The sequence below is a fragment of the Xiphias gladius genome, chromosome 3, assembly GCF_016859285.1.
Source record: "Xiphias gladius isolate SHS-SW01 ecotype Sanya breed wild chromosome 3, ASM1685928v1, whole genome shotgun sequence".
NCBI lineage: Eukaryota > Metazoa > Chordata > Actinopteri > Istiophoriformes > Xiphiidae > Xiphias > Xiphias gladius.
In genome coordinates, this window is record NC_053402.1 from 456,716 (window position 1) to 472,188 (window position 15,473).

The 15,473-nt window shown below is 46.7% G+C and overlaps 1 protein-coding gene across 1 annotated transcript in view; it reads right to left on the reverse strand.

Annotated features, from left to right (window-relative positions):
- LOC120807486 (neurabin-2-like) overlaps positions 1-13,616 on the reverse strand; it is a 41,251-nt gene extending 27,635 nt beyond the window's left edge. The window contains exons 1-5 of the mRNA XM_040159602.1: positions 13,412-13,616; positions 5,145-5,549; positions 2,711-2,919; positions 2,252-2,584; positions 1,404-2,126 (exon numbers count right to left, since the gene is read on the reverse strand). Coding sequence (XP_040015536.1) covers positions 1,404-2,126; positions 2,252-2,584; positions 2,711-2,919; positions 5,145-5,463 — 1,584 coding nt within the window. The 5' untranslated portion in view covers positions 5,464-5,549; positions 13,412-13,616. The remainder of the gene's footprint in view (positions 1-1,403; positions 2,127-2,251; positions 2,585-2,710; positions 2,920-5,144; positions 5,550-13,411) is intronic.
- Positions 13,617-15,473: the final 1,857 nt, after the last annotated feature.

Consider the following 15,473-nt stretch of genomic DNA (forward strand, 5'->3'; position numbering starts at 1 on the left):
CGTTTCCTATTCTTCACTGTTTGCCACATGGTATATTATCATGTGATACTCGTTGGTATGCTACTCAATAGCCTTACTCAGGAAATGTGTTGTTAATGTGACAGCTCCATCTCTGCACGTTGAGACATGTTTCACAATCCACTGTGCTCAACCAGCTGACTGCTGAAGCGGGGGGGGGGGGCATGCCATCCGGTATAGAAAAGAGCTTCTGTTTAATCAAGATCTACGTTCAAACACATGCTGACAGTTTGAGCTAGAGTCAGCAGGATATACTGTGGTGAAATCAGAGAGTGAAAATCCCCCCAGCAACCCGTGTGTGTGTGTGTGTGTGTGTGTGTGTGTGTGTGTGTGTGTGTGTGTGTGTGTGTGTGTGATGTTAAAAGAGGAAGTCAGTAAGTTTTTTCAGTCATTTCCTTACTCTTTCCATTTTTTCTCTTTTAGTTTCTATGCTATCTGGTAGATAGCAGAACACATGTACTTCTTTATGAAGGCCTTCACCAGTGTCCAAATATTAATTAAACAGCTACAGAGCAGTATGTCATAGTCTGACATCATTAAAGCTGGGTTAATTGATTTGACGAGCTGTAAACACAACCTACTATCACCTTATAAAGCTGTTGAATGTGTTAGCAAACAGTCGCCTATCAACACATCCAACAGACACGGGGGCAACATCTACTGTTCACTGTAAAGTTGCTGGCCACAAAACACACACTCATTTGATCCATTGTTAATATAAAAAAACACTGATCAGTGCAGCTTTATATTTTCAGAACATTCAGCCTCTTTTTAAAGGATATTGTTTTGCTGTAGTTCTAATTAAAGGAACACAGGACAAAAATAAAGGATTACTTTTAATGACTCTCACTAAATAAGCAAGGACAAATAAGTTAAATCTAACAAGAGAAACAAGCAAACTTATTCTTGCTTTTAGCCCCACTAGCAGACTGCCCATAATGTTTATACGTCCATTTGTCATGAAATCTGCTCCAGATATTCATGGTCTCCACAAGATGAATCCTCATGTTTCTGGTGACCGTCAGATCAAAGTTTCCCCGTTCTCCATTCCCCCCCCTGTGCTCGAGATATTCACTGTCCCCAGAGGACAAATCCTAATATTTTTGGTGATTCCTTGGCCTTTTAACTCCCATGCCACCATCAGTCTAAAATTTCCACATGTACAAAGGAAATATAAACATCTAATCAGACAGACTGCACTCAGTTCTGGCTCCAGCACAGCTCTGCAAGTACTGACATCCACTGGAACCTTCAGAGCTACAAATCCAACAAGAGGTTGGGGACACAGTAGTTGTGATTACTTTTTCAAATGTGTATGATGATGACAATTGGGAAAATTACTGCTCCACTGAGGAGAAATCAAGAGTTGTGAAGAACTCACTCACCTTGATTGGCTCAGTGCTAAATCGAATCTTCCTATTTAATGGCGCAGGCTCCTCTTCTTCAGGGAGACCCATGATCTCAGAGCAACTGGTCTCCGGCTGATACGCCTCTTCATCTTCTTCATCCTCCTCATCGTCCAGTTGGCTCCCCCCAGAGTCCTCCTCGCCAAGCCCGCTGTATGCACTGATATCCACCAGATCCCCCTCTGAATAATCCTCCTTCCTCGAGCCATCCTCATCATTCTCCTCTTCCTCCTCCTCGCCCCTCCTCTCAAAGTCCTCTCCTTTCTCCTCCGAGGAGGGAGAGGAACCCGGAGGATCTTTTTCTCCATTTTCCAATGAGGCATGAACTTCTGCTTGCACAAGCCTTGCTACGGCCTCGGACCCCCCAGTAGAGCCATCCTGCTCATCAGCTTGTGGCTCCCGCTCTGGGGCAACCACCGTACTTGAGCCCCTGGCTTCAGTCGCTGTTGGCTGGGCCTCTGACTCCAGTTTGGCCTCTGCAGAGGAAGAGGAGGAAGTGACAGCCACTGAGGACGACGAGGAGTAGGAGGAGCTGGAGAGCTGGTCTCCTGACTGTCTGAACCCCTCCTTCTCCTCGCTGGCCACCACTCCTATGCTCCCCTGTAGAGAACCCGTCACTTCTGGTAGCTCTGCTGCTTGAGTGCTCACTAATTCCACTGCCTCCTCCTCGGGGTCCTCCTTACTTGGAGGCAACACCTTCTCCTGAGAGAGTAAGAGAGAAAGACAAGGAGACATCATCTATCAATTGATAGCTTTTGGTTTATGCACTTTACTTCAACAGGCTTCCTTTCTTGATTTTCTTTTAAAGTTAAGCACATCCGCCACACCTTCCTGCCGACAGCCTCCGCTCTGGCTGGAGGTTTGGGCTTTGGTGCTAGGGCAGGGGCTGACCGACGCTGGGGGAGGTAGAGATTGTTTTGCAGATCACCCTTCTCGAACACGGCACTCAGCTGGCTCACGGTGGGGCTGACGGCCTCACCGGGCCCGACTGAATCTGCAGCAGCAGGAACAGTAGCGGAAGAGTGAGCAGGGGGGTCGTCCAGCCTGTCCAGAGCCTCAGTGGAGCCGTTAAAGCGAGCCACAACGTCTAGACGGCTGCCCTGGAAGCCTGATGCTCGCTCCTTCTTCAGCAAGATCCGGTTAGTGGCCGCTTGCTTCTCCTGCAGGAGACAAAAACAGTCAGTCGGTCAGTCGTTGATTTCTTGCTGACTGGATGAAATAAAAATCAAGTACGTACACAAATATTAATACGACACACAAGCAAGTAAAACAAAGAGCTTTCTGACCTGTAGAGTCCGCTGCTCGAAGATCCTCCTGGTCTCCTGCAGTTTGGAGAGACCCATGGAAGAGCACACACCCTCCCCGCTTGCTTTAGAGTCAAACCGGTTGACCCTCTCTGAAACCGTGCCCCCGAGTTTGAGCAGGGCGCTGTGGTCGACGTTCTCGTTGAGGCTGGATGCCCTTGGTAGGGACAGTTTAACCGCCTGCTCTTTACCTGCCAGTGACAGCAAAGTTCATTGGGAAAGGGAAACATTCAATTTTCACACAGCGTAGGTTTTGATGGCATGATTTTCACCATTGTTTCTAAGACTTACACTAACACTGTACAGACCAAGTTGACCACAGTGAGAAATGTCCGATAGGAAAATGAAACATGAGCACCTGGACTTTAGGGTAGCAATGTTGTTGTGTGTCAAATTTCAACAATTACTTAGTTGACTACTATAAGTGACTGAGATGATGGCCAAAGCTACAAAACTACATTGGGATAAACCAGAATGGGCCTTTAAGAGTAGGTGAGTAGAGTTTGTCCTCCTTCCGCTTACTGTATTACATCAGTGTAGATGGTTTTTTTCATATTGTTTTATGATTGTAGACATTTTTCATTTTCTTTCACCTTAAAAGGTTTTTCATCCTAAACATTCTGATCAAATACTTTCTAAATATTCCATATTATTCTGAGTACAAAAGGACAGCATCAATTTAAAGAAGTGACTTTGTGAGCTCTCTGTTTTGTTTTTGCGCTTTGGTTTGTCAGTTGGTTTAACTATGTTGTAATGGACAGGAAGTGAAGCCTCAAGTAACCATAGGTAATGTAACTAAAACTTTATTCTTCACTGCACACAATATCACAGTATAAATACAATTAAAAGCAGAAATTTGAGGTATGACTCCTGATTCCTCCTGAGTAAATGAGTCTCAGATGTTCCATTCAAAGAAAACAAAATTTAAATATGTAGTACATAGTTCTCTACTGATGTGAAAACAGCTCAAACAGTAATTAGAAATTAACTTTCTTTACTTCAACTACTGCATGAAAAAACAGGTTAATTAAAAGAAGTTACTCAAGAACATTAAGTACTCTTCACCTACTTTGACCTGAGAAAACCACAGAGTTTAAGCAGGTATTACCAAAAGAAAATTGGTCCTCGGTGAATATTATCTGTTGTCCATTCATTGCACAATATTATGCTTAAAATACGCCCAATTATACTGTCTCTTTCTGTGTTCCGGTCTACTCTGACATCAGCAAACATGGCTGAAATGTCACTGAAAAGTGTTACAGATTTGATTTTAGCTTAGCTTGCTAGATAATTAGGTTAATGGTAGCTCTGTGTATTGGTTAAAAAACCAACTGACTCGTGTTAAAACAAGAACCCTGTAAAAGGGCATTTAATCTGATGGCTACATACACGATGTCATGCTAAATGACTGAAGGTAAGGCTGCAGGTCCCGGGCAAAAGTTAGCATCATCCCCAGTTTATTATTCATGTTGAAGACATTGAAATAAAGGAACAGAATTGTTCTTATGCCGCCACGGAGTGCTACTTTGCCCTAGTATTACAAATATGAAGAAGAGAAATTTCAGAGCATAATTTTGTTCTAAAATAACCCTGTTTGGATGCTTAGCTTACATTCTTGGACAAGCAAGACAGAGGTTCAGGTTTATCGTTGCAGGAGATGAAGGCTTTGAGCATGTGGACTACCCAGAGTATTTGGCAAACGTACCACTCAGGTAGTATCTCCGGTAATGAGTTTGGCTGGGGTTACTGGAGTGTCAACTTCACAAATCCACCAAAGAGCAGATGAGAGTCATGAATGCGTAACCTGTTACCCCACAAATAATGTACTTAGCTAATAGTATGCTAACTTTCAGACTAGTAATTGGTTACAGCTGAGGATGTGAAGCTAGTTAGCCAGACATGCTTACATTGCCAACTTATATAAAAGGTGGGTAGACTATTTCATTCATTAAACTACTCCCTTCTATGTTTTTGGTTTTGGAAATTCTCAAAAAGACAAGACTCTAAACTCTTAGACGATGAGTATAGTTCTTACTAGAGCCCCCAGCGCATCGCTGAAACGTGGAGAACTCAAAACTTGACAGACCTGACTGTGCCTAGTTACAGCCGCAAAGCTATGATTGGACAATCATTGTTCAGAGAAGCCGTTAAGCAAATGGTTGATTCCAAGAACTGCTCCACCCAACGTCCACTGGACTACCAGTCTAAACAGCCAGAGTATTTCAACACTTGTGTGGGTGTGCGGGGCCTTTAAAAGCCAGGACTGCGGACTGACTAGGAAGGATCAAGTTGAAGATCAGGAATTATAATGTAAGTAGTGGCTGACAACATAATTATCACCATAATCTCGTTCTAATTCTCCTAACGCTATTTATTTAAAAGCTTTAGCAAAAATCCAACCGGTGAGACACCTTACCAATCATTTTGGCTCCGTCCTCCTCGTCGCCAGGAGACTGCATCTGCATGAACATGTTCTTGATGCGGTGAACGTTTGATCCATATCTCCGGCCCCTCGCGGTCGGGCGGGGCAGCGGAGCGGGCTTAGAGGCGGGGTCCGAGCCTCCGTTGGCGGCATTGTTGAGGTGGTCGGTGGCCTTCTTCAGTGCCGCCAGCCCCGCCTCATAGGCGTTGCGATGGGGTGAGGGGCTCCGCAGATTCGAGCTCCCGCTTCCCCCACTGCTCCCACTTGATGCCCCATTGCCCCCCGTGGCCGATGTGGGCTCAGTCTTCATCATGTTTGGTAAATCAGATACCCCCTGATGAACAACAGGCCAGCAGGGATGAGGACGGCAGCATCCTGGAGCTGTTTTACATTCACCTCCTGAATCACACACAGAGAGACAGACGGATCGATCGTTTATATTTGCGATGAATCATTTTCAATGATATCTAACCAATGATAACAGATGGCTGACGAGACGAGACGAGACGAGACGAGACGAGACGAGACGAGACGAGACGAGACGAGACGAGACGAGACGAGACGAGACGAGACGAGACGAGACGAGACGAGACGAGACGAGACGAGACGAGACGAGACGAGACGAGACGAGACGAGACGAGACGAGACGAGACGAGACGAGACGAGACGAGACGAGACGAGACGAGACGAGACGAGACGAGACGAGACGAGACGAGACGAGACGAGACGAGACGAGACGAGACGAGACGAGACGAGACGAGACGAGACGAGACGAGACGAGACGAGACGAGACGAGACGAGACGAGACGAGACGAGACGAGACGAGACGAGACGAGACGAGACGAGACGAGACGAGACGAGACGAGACGAGACGAGACGAGACGAGACGAGACGAGACGAGACGAGACGAGACGAGACGAGACGAGACGAGACGAGACGAGACGAGACGAGACGAGACGAGACGAGACGAGACGAGACGAGACGAGACGAGACGAGACGAGACGAGACGAGACGAGACGAGACGAGACGAGACGAGACGAGACGAGACGAGACGAGACGAGACGAGACGAGACGAGACGAGACGAGACGAGACGAGACGAGACGAGACGAGACGAGACGAGACGAGACGAGACGAGACGAGACGAGACGAGACGAGACGAGACGAGACGAGACGAGACGAGACGAGACGAGACGAGACGAGACGAGACGAGACGAGACGAGACGAGACGAGACGAGACGAGACGAGACGAGACGAGACGAGACGAGACGAGACGAGACGAGACGAGACGAGACGAGACGAGACGAGACGAGACGAGACGAGACGAGACGAGACGAGACGAGACGAGACGAGACGAGACGAGACGAGACGAGACGAGACGAGACGAGACGAGACGAGACGAGACGAGACGAGACGAGACGAGACGAGACGAGACGAGACGAGACGAGACGAGACGAGACGAGACGAGACGAGACGAGACGAGACGAGACGAGACGAGACGAGACGAGACGAGACGAGACGAGACGAGACGAGACGAGACGAGACGAGACGAGACGAGACGAGACGAGACGAGACGAGACGAGACGAGACGAGACGAGACGAGAAGAGAAGAGAGGAAAAGAGACAAGACATGACGAGACATGACGAGACGTAACGCGACGTGACGAGACGAGACGAGACGAGAGAAGAGAACTGTTTCAGGTCAGAGGCCGGCTTGAAAGAACTACTGTAACTAACTTGTTCAAACCAGTGATGAACCGACCTCTCTTTGTCCTGAAACAAAGTGCCGCAGTGAGTGACACTGACCCTATAGCTAATCATCGCATCTAATGCGACCCATTTCACTTTGCTGATTGGTCCAAACCGATAAAACGATTAATCAATTGTCAATTTGCTGATTGACAATTGATTAATCTTGATAAGACTGCAGGGATTGTGATGCTTCATATGGAAAAACATGTTGTGTTGTGTCAGTGCAGCAGTTTTGTCTCTGAGCTGTTGGTACACTATCGTTGTTAAAAATGACAATTTTTACAATGAAAAATCATGAAAGTAATTTTTTTTTTTTTGTGTGTGTGTGCTTTGGCCATTTATGCCTCTTTTTAAATTCAGAGACAGCTGACAAGGAATGAGGGGAGAAAGTGGGACAGAGAATGATGTGCAAAAGAGGTCCACAGCTGGAATTGAACAGGAAATGTTGCGGTTCACAGTCAGAGCCTCAAACCACAAGAACACCAGTTTGTCCCATTTAAGTAAGATTTTAGGCAGAAATGCCAAAAGATCTGACTGCAGCTTCCCAAATGTGAACATTTGTTGGATACACCAAATACCTTCAGGTTTTGTACTGTTGGTGGGATGACACAAGTTGTTTAAATATGTCCAGTTGGCATTTCTCACCATTTTCTGGCATTTTATATTGACTAATCCATTCATCAAGAAAACAATTGTCAGATGAATCTATAATGCATATAATCGTTACTTGCAGCCTTAGTATAAACCTGCAGAAGAACAGAAAACAGGGGAGAATAACAGTGTATAAGCAGAAAATGAGCAAACCTATTGCCAAAGATGACATCAAATAGCAAATAGCACCGACACTGCTTCACTGTGTGTTTCATAAACACCCACATGGCGCCCCAGGAGCCGTCAAAATAATCCAATTAAAACGATGACGCACTGTGACCTCACATGTCGTGTGTGTCTTCGTGTTGCCGCTCTGAATGCCAAACCTACTTTGTGACACGGTCAGCGTGTGAATGCGGAGACTCCCATGGTCCCCAGATATCAAACGGTTTTCTCATGATCACAATCTAATTTTCCGGGTGACTGCGTTGCAGCTTATGCTTTCAGATCCGCGCCACAGTAACGAACGATGCGTTCATCAGGTCTGAATTCTAGTTCTCCATCTTATAGCAGCGCCCTGCAATACATCAAAGCCATAATCTCACAGACGCACAGAGTTCAGTCAAATCACACAGAGGACATTTACTGACTGAGACCAAATTCCAGCAGGATGATCTGAAAGTGTGAGCACAAAAATTTGTGACTACAGAAATCCTATGTAGATATCTAGAGGTCTCAGGAAAATGTTTATCAAATCATGATAATTGGATAATGAAATCATCATTAAAAAATGTAAAGCTGCTCTCAGCCTCCGTCTTTCCAAGCATGTTGGCGCTCTATTTAGCTCAATATCTTCCCTAAAAACTCGCAGACTTTCTTCTTTCTTCTCTCCTTCCAGCTACCTGGTTTTGGGTGATTTGAGGTCATGCGAGCAGTTTTGTGACTAGCTTACAAAATCGAGACTATGAGCTTAGCTAAGCAAAACACATTGAAAGGACCAGTTTGACATTTTGAGAAATATTCTTATTCGCTTATCGGCCGACGAGAAGAGCGATACCTCTCGCATGTCTGCACAGTTAGCTTAGCTTAACGCAGAAACTGGAAACGGGGAAACAGCTGGCCCGGCTCTGTCTGTCTCATCTCTGGCAAGCACAACTCCACAGCAAAAGAAAAAATGGTTTTGCAACTCAGACAATTCCTTAACCAAATGTGGACAGAGCCAGAGGTGACATCTCATTTTTCCAACAGACTGTGGGATTTGTGTGAAAATTCACAGCTGAGGTGTGAGGATTCATACTGGAGCTAACTTACACTGTCATGTACTTCCTTTAATTCAGTACTTTCAACACAAAACAAGCACAGTCCGAAGCAGTTAGTGTGCAGCCCTGCCTTGTAATTTAAACAAGCCAAATACTAACGTCACATTTTCCACCGCGACCAAAGATCCCAAATGAGGATGCCCTGCAACAGCGCTGAGTGATGTCATCAGTGCTTAATGTTGCGTTCGGTTGGTCCTTATCAGCTGGGAGTCAGAGATACGTCACCACACATTCCTCTGAACAGACCGGCGCATACCGGGGAAATTCTCCAAACATTTTGAGATCTGGGTCTGTGTGTCTGGGGTATGAGCCTTTTCAACCGCTTTGAAAATCGAGTGGAGCGAGGATGTACATCACAGGGTTTAAAACAACCTTCAATGCAGTGTGGACAACATTGCACACCATGCAAGGGTTGCTCCAACAATTTAGCATTTAGCATAGACTTACAACGGAGAGTCTTAAAAAGAATGGTCAAATTCGAGCAGCAGTGGCTGAGATATCCTGATTTATTGTCCCTAATGTAGGACAAGTTCAGAAAACACTGGATCCTACTGGATCAGTAGCATCTCTGCCTGCTAAAAGTTATGTCTTTCAAACTCTACGCGTTTGCAATGCAGACTTTCTGTGATAATTCTGAAGTCCCAAGCCTAATCTGAAATAACCCCTCGTCAATTTTCCATCCAAATTTTAACCAAATGTTTCAGAAAATCTGCAAAGAAAATGTGAAAAAATGTGCGTTTCCATCCACTACTGTTTATGTCCAGTAGGGGGGCGTTGAACCACTGCGGATGAAACGACTGCCACAGGACAGCACTCTGTCCAATCGAACCCACCTCAGCCCAGAGCACATCTATGCCCTGCTCGACCTCTGCCTGACTACCACCTATTTCCGGTACGATGAGGGTTTCTACAGACAGAAGCACGGCTGTGCCGCGGGCTCACCGGCGTCTCCAATAGCGGCCAACCTCTATGTGGAAGCAGTAGAGAGCGCAGCCCCGGTCTGCTTCACAGGAACTGCTCCCGGCCACTGGTTTAGGTACGCGGACCACACCTGGGTCAAAATCAAAACACAGGAAGTGGAAGCCTTCACAGAACACATCAGTGCGGTAGACAACAACATCAGGTTCACTGGGCAGGATTTCAGAGGAAAGAGTCTGGCCTTCTTGGACTGTGAGGGGCACACTGGAGATGACAGAAGCCTCAACATTGAAGTATACAGAAAACCCACACACACAGATCAGTATGTACTCTTTGACTCTCACCAGCCACTGGAGCACAAGCTGGGGGTTATCAGAACCCTACACCATCGGGCCCAAAACGCGGCCACGAGGACCGAGGGGAAAGAGAAGGAGGAGGCGCAAAAACACATCAATTAAGCACTTAAAACGTGTGTTACCCAAACCGGGCCTTCGTCAGAGCCACAAAAAGATACAGAACAGACAGAGGGGAAAAGAACGATTAATGGAACAACATTGTTATTCCTTAACGACTAACACTATTGCCAGGTGGGTCAATGACTCACATCTGACCTCAACGAATCTCAAGGTACTAACGACCCCAAAGAGGTTAAATGCCTGGGACTCCCCACCGGTCCGTTGGAACTGAAGAAGCCTTTCTGGTGGCAGGTGGGACGTCTTCAAGAGCCTCAACCCAGTCCAGTGTCCTTCGTAGAGCTCAGCAGTCAGACCTCAAACGGTAGAAAATCATATCTGACGTTTTCATCTGCTGCTACTTTTCCTCTCTCCACTGGAAACTTACGTGACAAAGAAGTCACATGCTCACTTTATTTCACAAATTATCCACTTAGTCTTTTTTCCATTTCACTTTGTCGCATTTTGTTTTTAAAAATCGATACACCAACATTTACACCTCAGCCGAGCGCAAAAACTATTTTTGCAACATTTGGACCCCCCCCCTTCAGATTTTAGAGAGCTCCCCTTAGAGCCACAGAGAACAGGTTGTGTAGTACCACTAGAAACTAATAAACTGATCTTCCTGGAGTGCACCTTCAAACAGATATTTAAACTAGAGTTGCAACTAACAGGTATTTTAATTACTGCTCAATCTGCCAATACTTTCCCAAATTAATTTGTCTTTTGGTCTGTAAAATGTAAGAAAGCAGTAAAGAAACTCACTCAAGAACTCCACTCTTTTATCAGTACAGCAGCTACTAGTACAAACACTATGCAACAATATGCAGAAATATAAAAGTGGATAACACGTTGGATCATGTTGCTGGCAACATGGCAGCGCTAACAAACTGGATTTTCCATTGTTTACAGAATTACGCCGTTTAGGGAGGTTAAACTTGAAGAATAAACTAAAAGGCTAAATAAAATAAACACTGGCGTAAACACTACTGAACGGCATCCTGGGGATGCGACTCCAGGTGGCGCTGACGACCACAGTAGGACCAACACACACACACACACACACACACACACACACACAATGCAACCACAGTACGTCTTGTGACACTGTCTTGCCAAACAGTAGATTCTCACACACTGATCATGTGAACTTCAGAGAGCAGATTCAATGTAAAGCACAACACGGACAAACAAAATCTGACCCCGGTCTCCATAACTCCACCTTTACATGTCGGACTATCCATCTCTTCTTTGGTGGTATTTGCTACCAGTTTAAAAAAAAAACAACAACCGACAGCTAAATACAGTAAGAGCCCAGGTTTCATTTCATCTGTCTCCTGCGACCCCCAATCCCTCGTGGTCCCTCGGATTCTCACTCCTGACTATGCTCTTTTGGTTGAGATACAGATGTTTTTAGGAGCCTTGGTGCCATTATTTGGTGAATGCCATCACTCTCACCCAGCCAAAAAAATAAATAAATAAAAAGGAGGAAACTGTGCAGGATTAAAAGGATGATCCTGGTTTATTAAAACCGGAGTCTTAAAAGCCGATATCAGTCCATTAAAGACTACCACGCAGTGTGTTGTGCTTCCAGCCGTGAGCATTTTTCTGTCACTGATTCGCCTCAGTTCCTCTGATCAGCCTCTGGCACTTCTCTACAATCACTTCTGCCCAACCTTACCTGTCTGTTCTGTAACTAGATTCCTGTGCATTGTATCCAGTCATCCCTTCCAGATACGGATGAGCAGCCTCCTCCTGCCTCCCACAAACATTATACAAACACTGTCTCAGTCAGGTCAATACAAGCTAAAATAGAAACATCCCGGCACAACCGCCGCTCGCCCGCCTGCACCAATCATCCGAACCTCAGGGAGGCAAATGACTGCTGACCTCTCATCTATTGATGGGAGCTCCCCTAAAAGCCCCTCCCTCCACTAAATACAGGCTACACACAAACAGCTGACCCTGTGTTTTTCTAAATGACAAATGTGTGTGAAGGTGTGTGAAGTGTTTGGGTGGTTAGGATGGCAAGATTGACCTTGTCTCATCAGGTACTGTAACAATGAGGACTTGAGCTCTGTGCAACCAGTCACATCTGTCTTTGTGTGTGTGTGTGTGTGTGTGCGCGCGCTTGCTTGCTTGCTTCTACTCTCACATGGTAACATGCTGCCCGCTCAGACATGAGTAACAATAAGTCTTAAGTCGTCCATGCCTGCACAGCATCTCTGCATCACTGCATGTCTATGTGCGTCACGCACGCAGTTTTCAACCAAAGGTACATTATGGCAGCAACAATGACTCCGTCTATTCCCACCACAATCCCTGCATCTGTAGGGGAGACTCCCAGTCCTGGTCTAGTGCTAAAGCGCATTCTGGCAGACACACACTGCGTGCTTCTGCTTCTGCTTCTGCTGCTGCTGCTGCTGCTGGCTAGAGACAGGCTTTGTTGGCATACCCGACATATGCTGTTCGCTACGAACTTCCATCCAAAAACAGTGGTTTTTTGAGGCGCTGTTTTTCTAGCAAGTAAATGTTTCTCGGTGACTAACGTTTAAGTTACTGCGAATCACTACGTCCCGCTCATTAATTCGGCGTGTATGTAATAAATAGAGAAGCGTTTACTAGAGTTTAAAGGTCAACTATTATCTGTGGTTCGCGTGTCGTCCCTCTATTCACCTTCAGTCAAAATACACTTAGGGGGAAAGCGACGTGCACTGTGCGCGCACAAAAAGATTGGATTTTAATTTTGAATTAAACAGAGTTTTATCGATCATTCGGAGGCCGAACTCGCCAGAAGACCTCGACGAATGCAAAGCAGCCTTGGTTCACATCCGTAGAGGTGTTTACTTCTGCAGGGAAGCGCGGAAATGTAAAACAGCGAGTTTTGCAAAGGAGTTCTGCGTGACGTTCTTTCTGGAAACGAGAGAATTCCGGATGTTTTCCTTGCCTCGATTTATCGTGTCGGTAACACCCAGCCCATACCGACAGTGGACAGTGAGGAGTGAACAGCTGAAGCTGTCTGAGCTCTAACGTGTCACTGGCCGGTTTAGGACCCAGAGGCAGGCGGTGGGTTCGGCAGGCCCTGCTGGCTGTCTGCTGCGCCGCGCTGCGTCGCTTCCTTCCTGCAGCCCCTCCTCTTTCGCGGACAAACGGCGGATTTTAACGCAGGGTTAACACGGTCTGGACCGAGACTACCCGAGACTCTGTCCCGCTTCGCCCCGTCAGTCGTACCTTGTGTTGCAGCTTGTCGGAAACCGCCCGGCGCCCGTTAGGATCCGTGGGGGAGACGCTCCATTGTCCTGCTGCCGCTGATTCCTCCTGCGAGTGAACAGACTGAGTGCCTGCCTCCGCTCTGCTCCTCCCTCTCCTCCTCCTCCTCCTCCTCCCTCTCATCATCTGTTTTCCTCAATCCCTCTCTCCTTCTCACCCCTTCTCCTCTGCGTCCCTTGCCTCACACTTCCCCCTCCTCCCTTTTCTGTTTTTCCCTCCCTCTCTCATGCCCTCCTGATCTCCTCCTTTCCTTTCCTGCTTTAATTTCCCTTTCCTCCTCCACCTCTCTCTGTCTACCTACACCCTTTTCCCTCGCCCCTCTGTCCCATCAGGTGTGTTGGGAGTTGCTCTTCCCTTAGGTGGTCCACATTTAAGACCACTTGAACCGCAGTGACGCCATTTCGACCTCCAGTTGATGCCCCGACGGACTGTGGGGTGTCCCCCATGTGACCAGCGAGCCAAACAGCCAGTGGGCCTCCTATGAGAAGCATCATCCGACCTATTGTTTGAGCTCACTCTTTACCCGATTCGGTGGCAACTCGGTCCAAAGGGGCTTTTCGGTTCCAACATGGAGATAAGGCGACGAGTGGTCGGGTCAGCCAAAGGCGAAGAGCAACACCTGTAGCCCTGCAGCTCTGCAGGTGAGTGGGAGAAGAAGAAGAACGGCCCTGCAGTCGAGGAAAATGGAAGCACTGGTAACTCAAGCCATTACCTGACAACAGTACGAGAGTTAATGCACTTTCCACCTCTTCGCGTTTGAAGCGGCGGGTCGAAACCTTTGAAGACCTACAACGAGCGCGGGAAGTGAGTTTGAAGGACGGAGGCTATATTAGGACGGGAGGGTCTTTCCACAGGTGCTATCGAGTTGCATTGTGGGAATTGTAGGCTAGACCCATTCTCTAAATCAGGTTCTTTAATTCTCTAGCGCAGTGGATTTGATGACGCTTTACCACTTTAACGTCCAGGTCCTTGTGGTCAACACTTCTGACGACTGCTCAGAAACGCCACCATAGACGAAGGACAGGAAACTGTGTTCAGCGGTTTCTGTGTGACCAATATCTTCTGTCATTTCCATGTCAGGGGTTTTTTTTAAAACCTATTCCAGACAACTTCACTAGTATAAACACAATACATTCACTAACATAATATCACCATGGCTCCACTATGCTCATCTAAATAGGACAAAAACCAAACACAACAGAGGGTGTTTTATTTTGAAACTTTTCAGCGGATGTGGCACTGCGGTACTTCCGTCACTGAAGCTGCTTAACTAACCCGAGTGTGTTAATAGTTAAGAGCAGTGTTCACTGCCATCCGGTGGTCACAGCGAGGAACTGCAACACTAAATTCAATTGGTAGCTAACGCTCAGAGGCTAATATCAGAAAAGTATTCACAGCTCTTCAATAATGTCATTATTATAATTACCAACAGTCACGGGGCCTCTGGTTATAATTTTATTTATCGAGAGCTGTGTCTGATGTGGAGCACAGCATACTGCTGATTATTTTTCTCTGAGAAGTGTCAAAAATTGCGTTGATGCCCATGTTAGTGTAAGTAACAGTAACGCAGTAGTAACTGTGTATTAAGATACATTTGTTCAATCAAAGTATATGAACCCCGCACCACGTCGGGCTTCCCAGGTAACGACCTTTGCGTGGATAGATGTTTATTGTATCCGGTGACGAGATGAATCGGGTGAATTTGAATCAGCTACCAATTGTCTGCTGGAGCTGAGTATAAATGTGGGTTTGTCTTAGTGGTCACAAATGCCACGTCACGCAACTCCTTTGGTTGCCGTTGCAGGAGAAAAGGCCCACGCGAATACCGGTAACAAAGCTAATGGGTAGCAGGTGCGAGTTGGATCTTAGCCTACGGAAGCTCCAGTGGCTCCAAGTTTACCGTGACAGTTGGGTGACTGCGCTGTAAAAATGGCTGCCGCTGGTTTTCACACTGACTGCAGACGCTCAGCTCCCAGTAGCATCGGGGTCAGTCTTTTCCGTTTCACATTTGCGGTACTTAAAT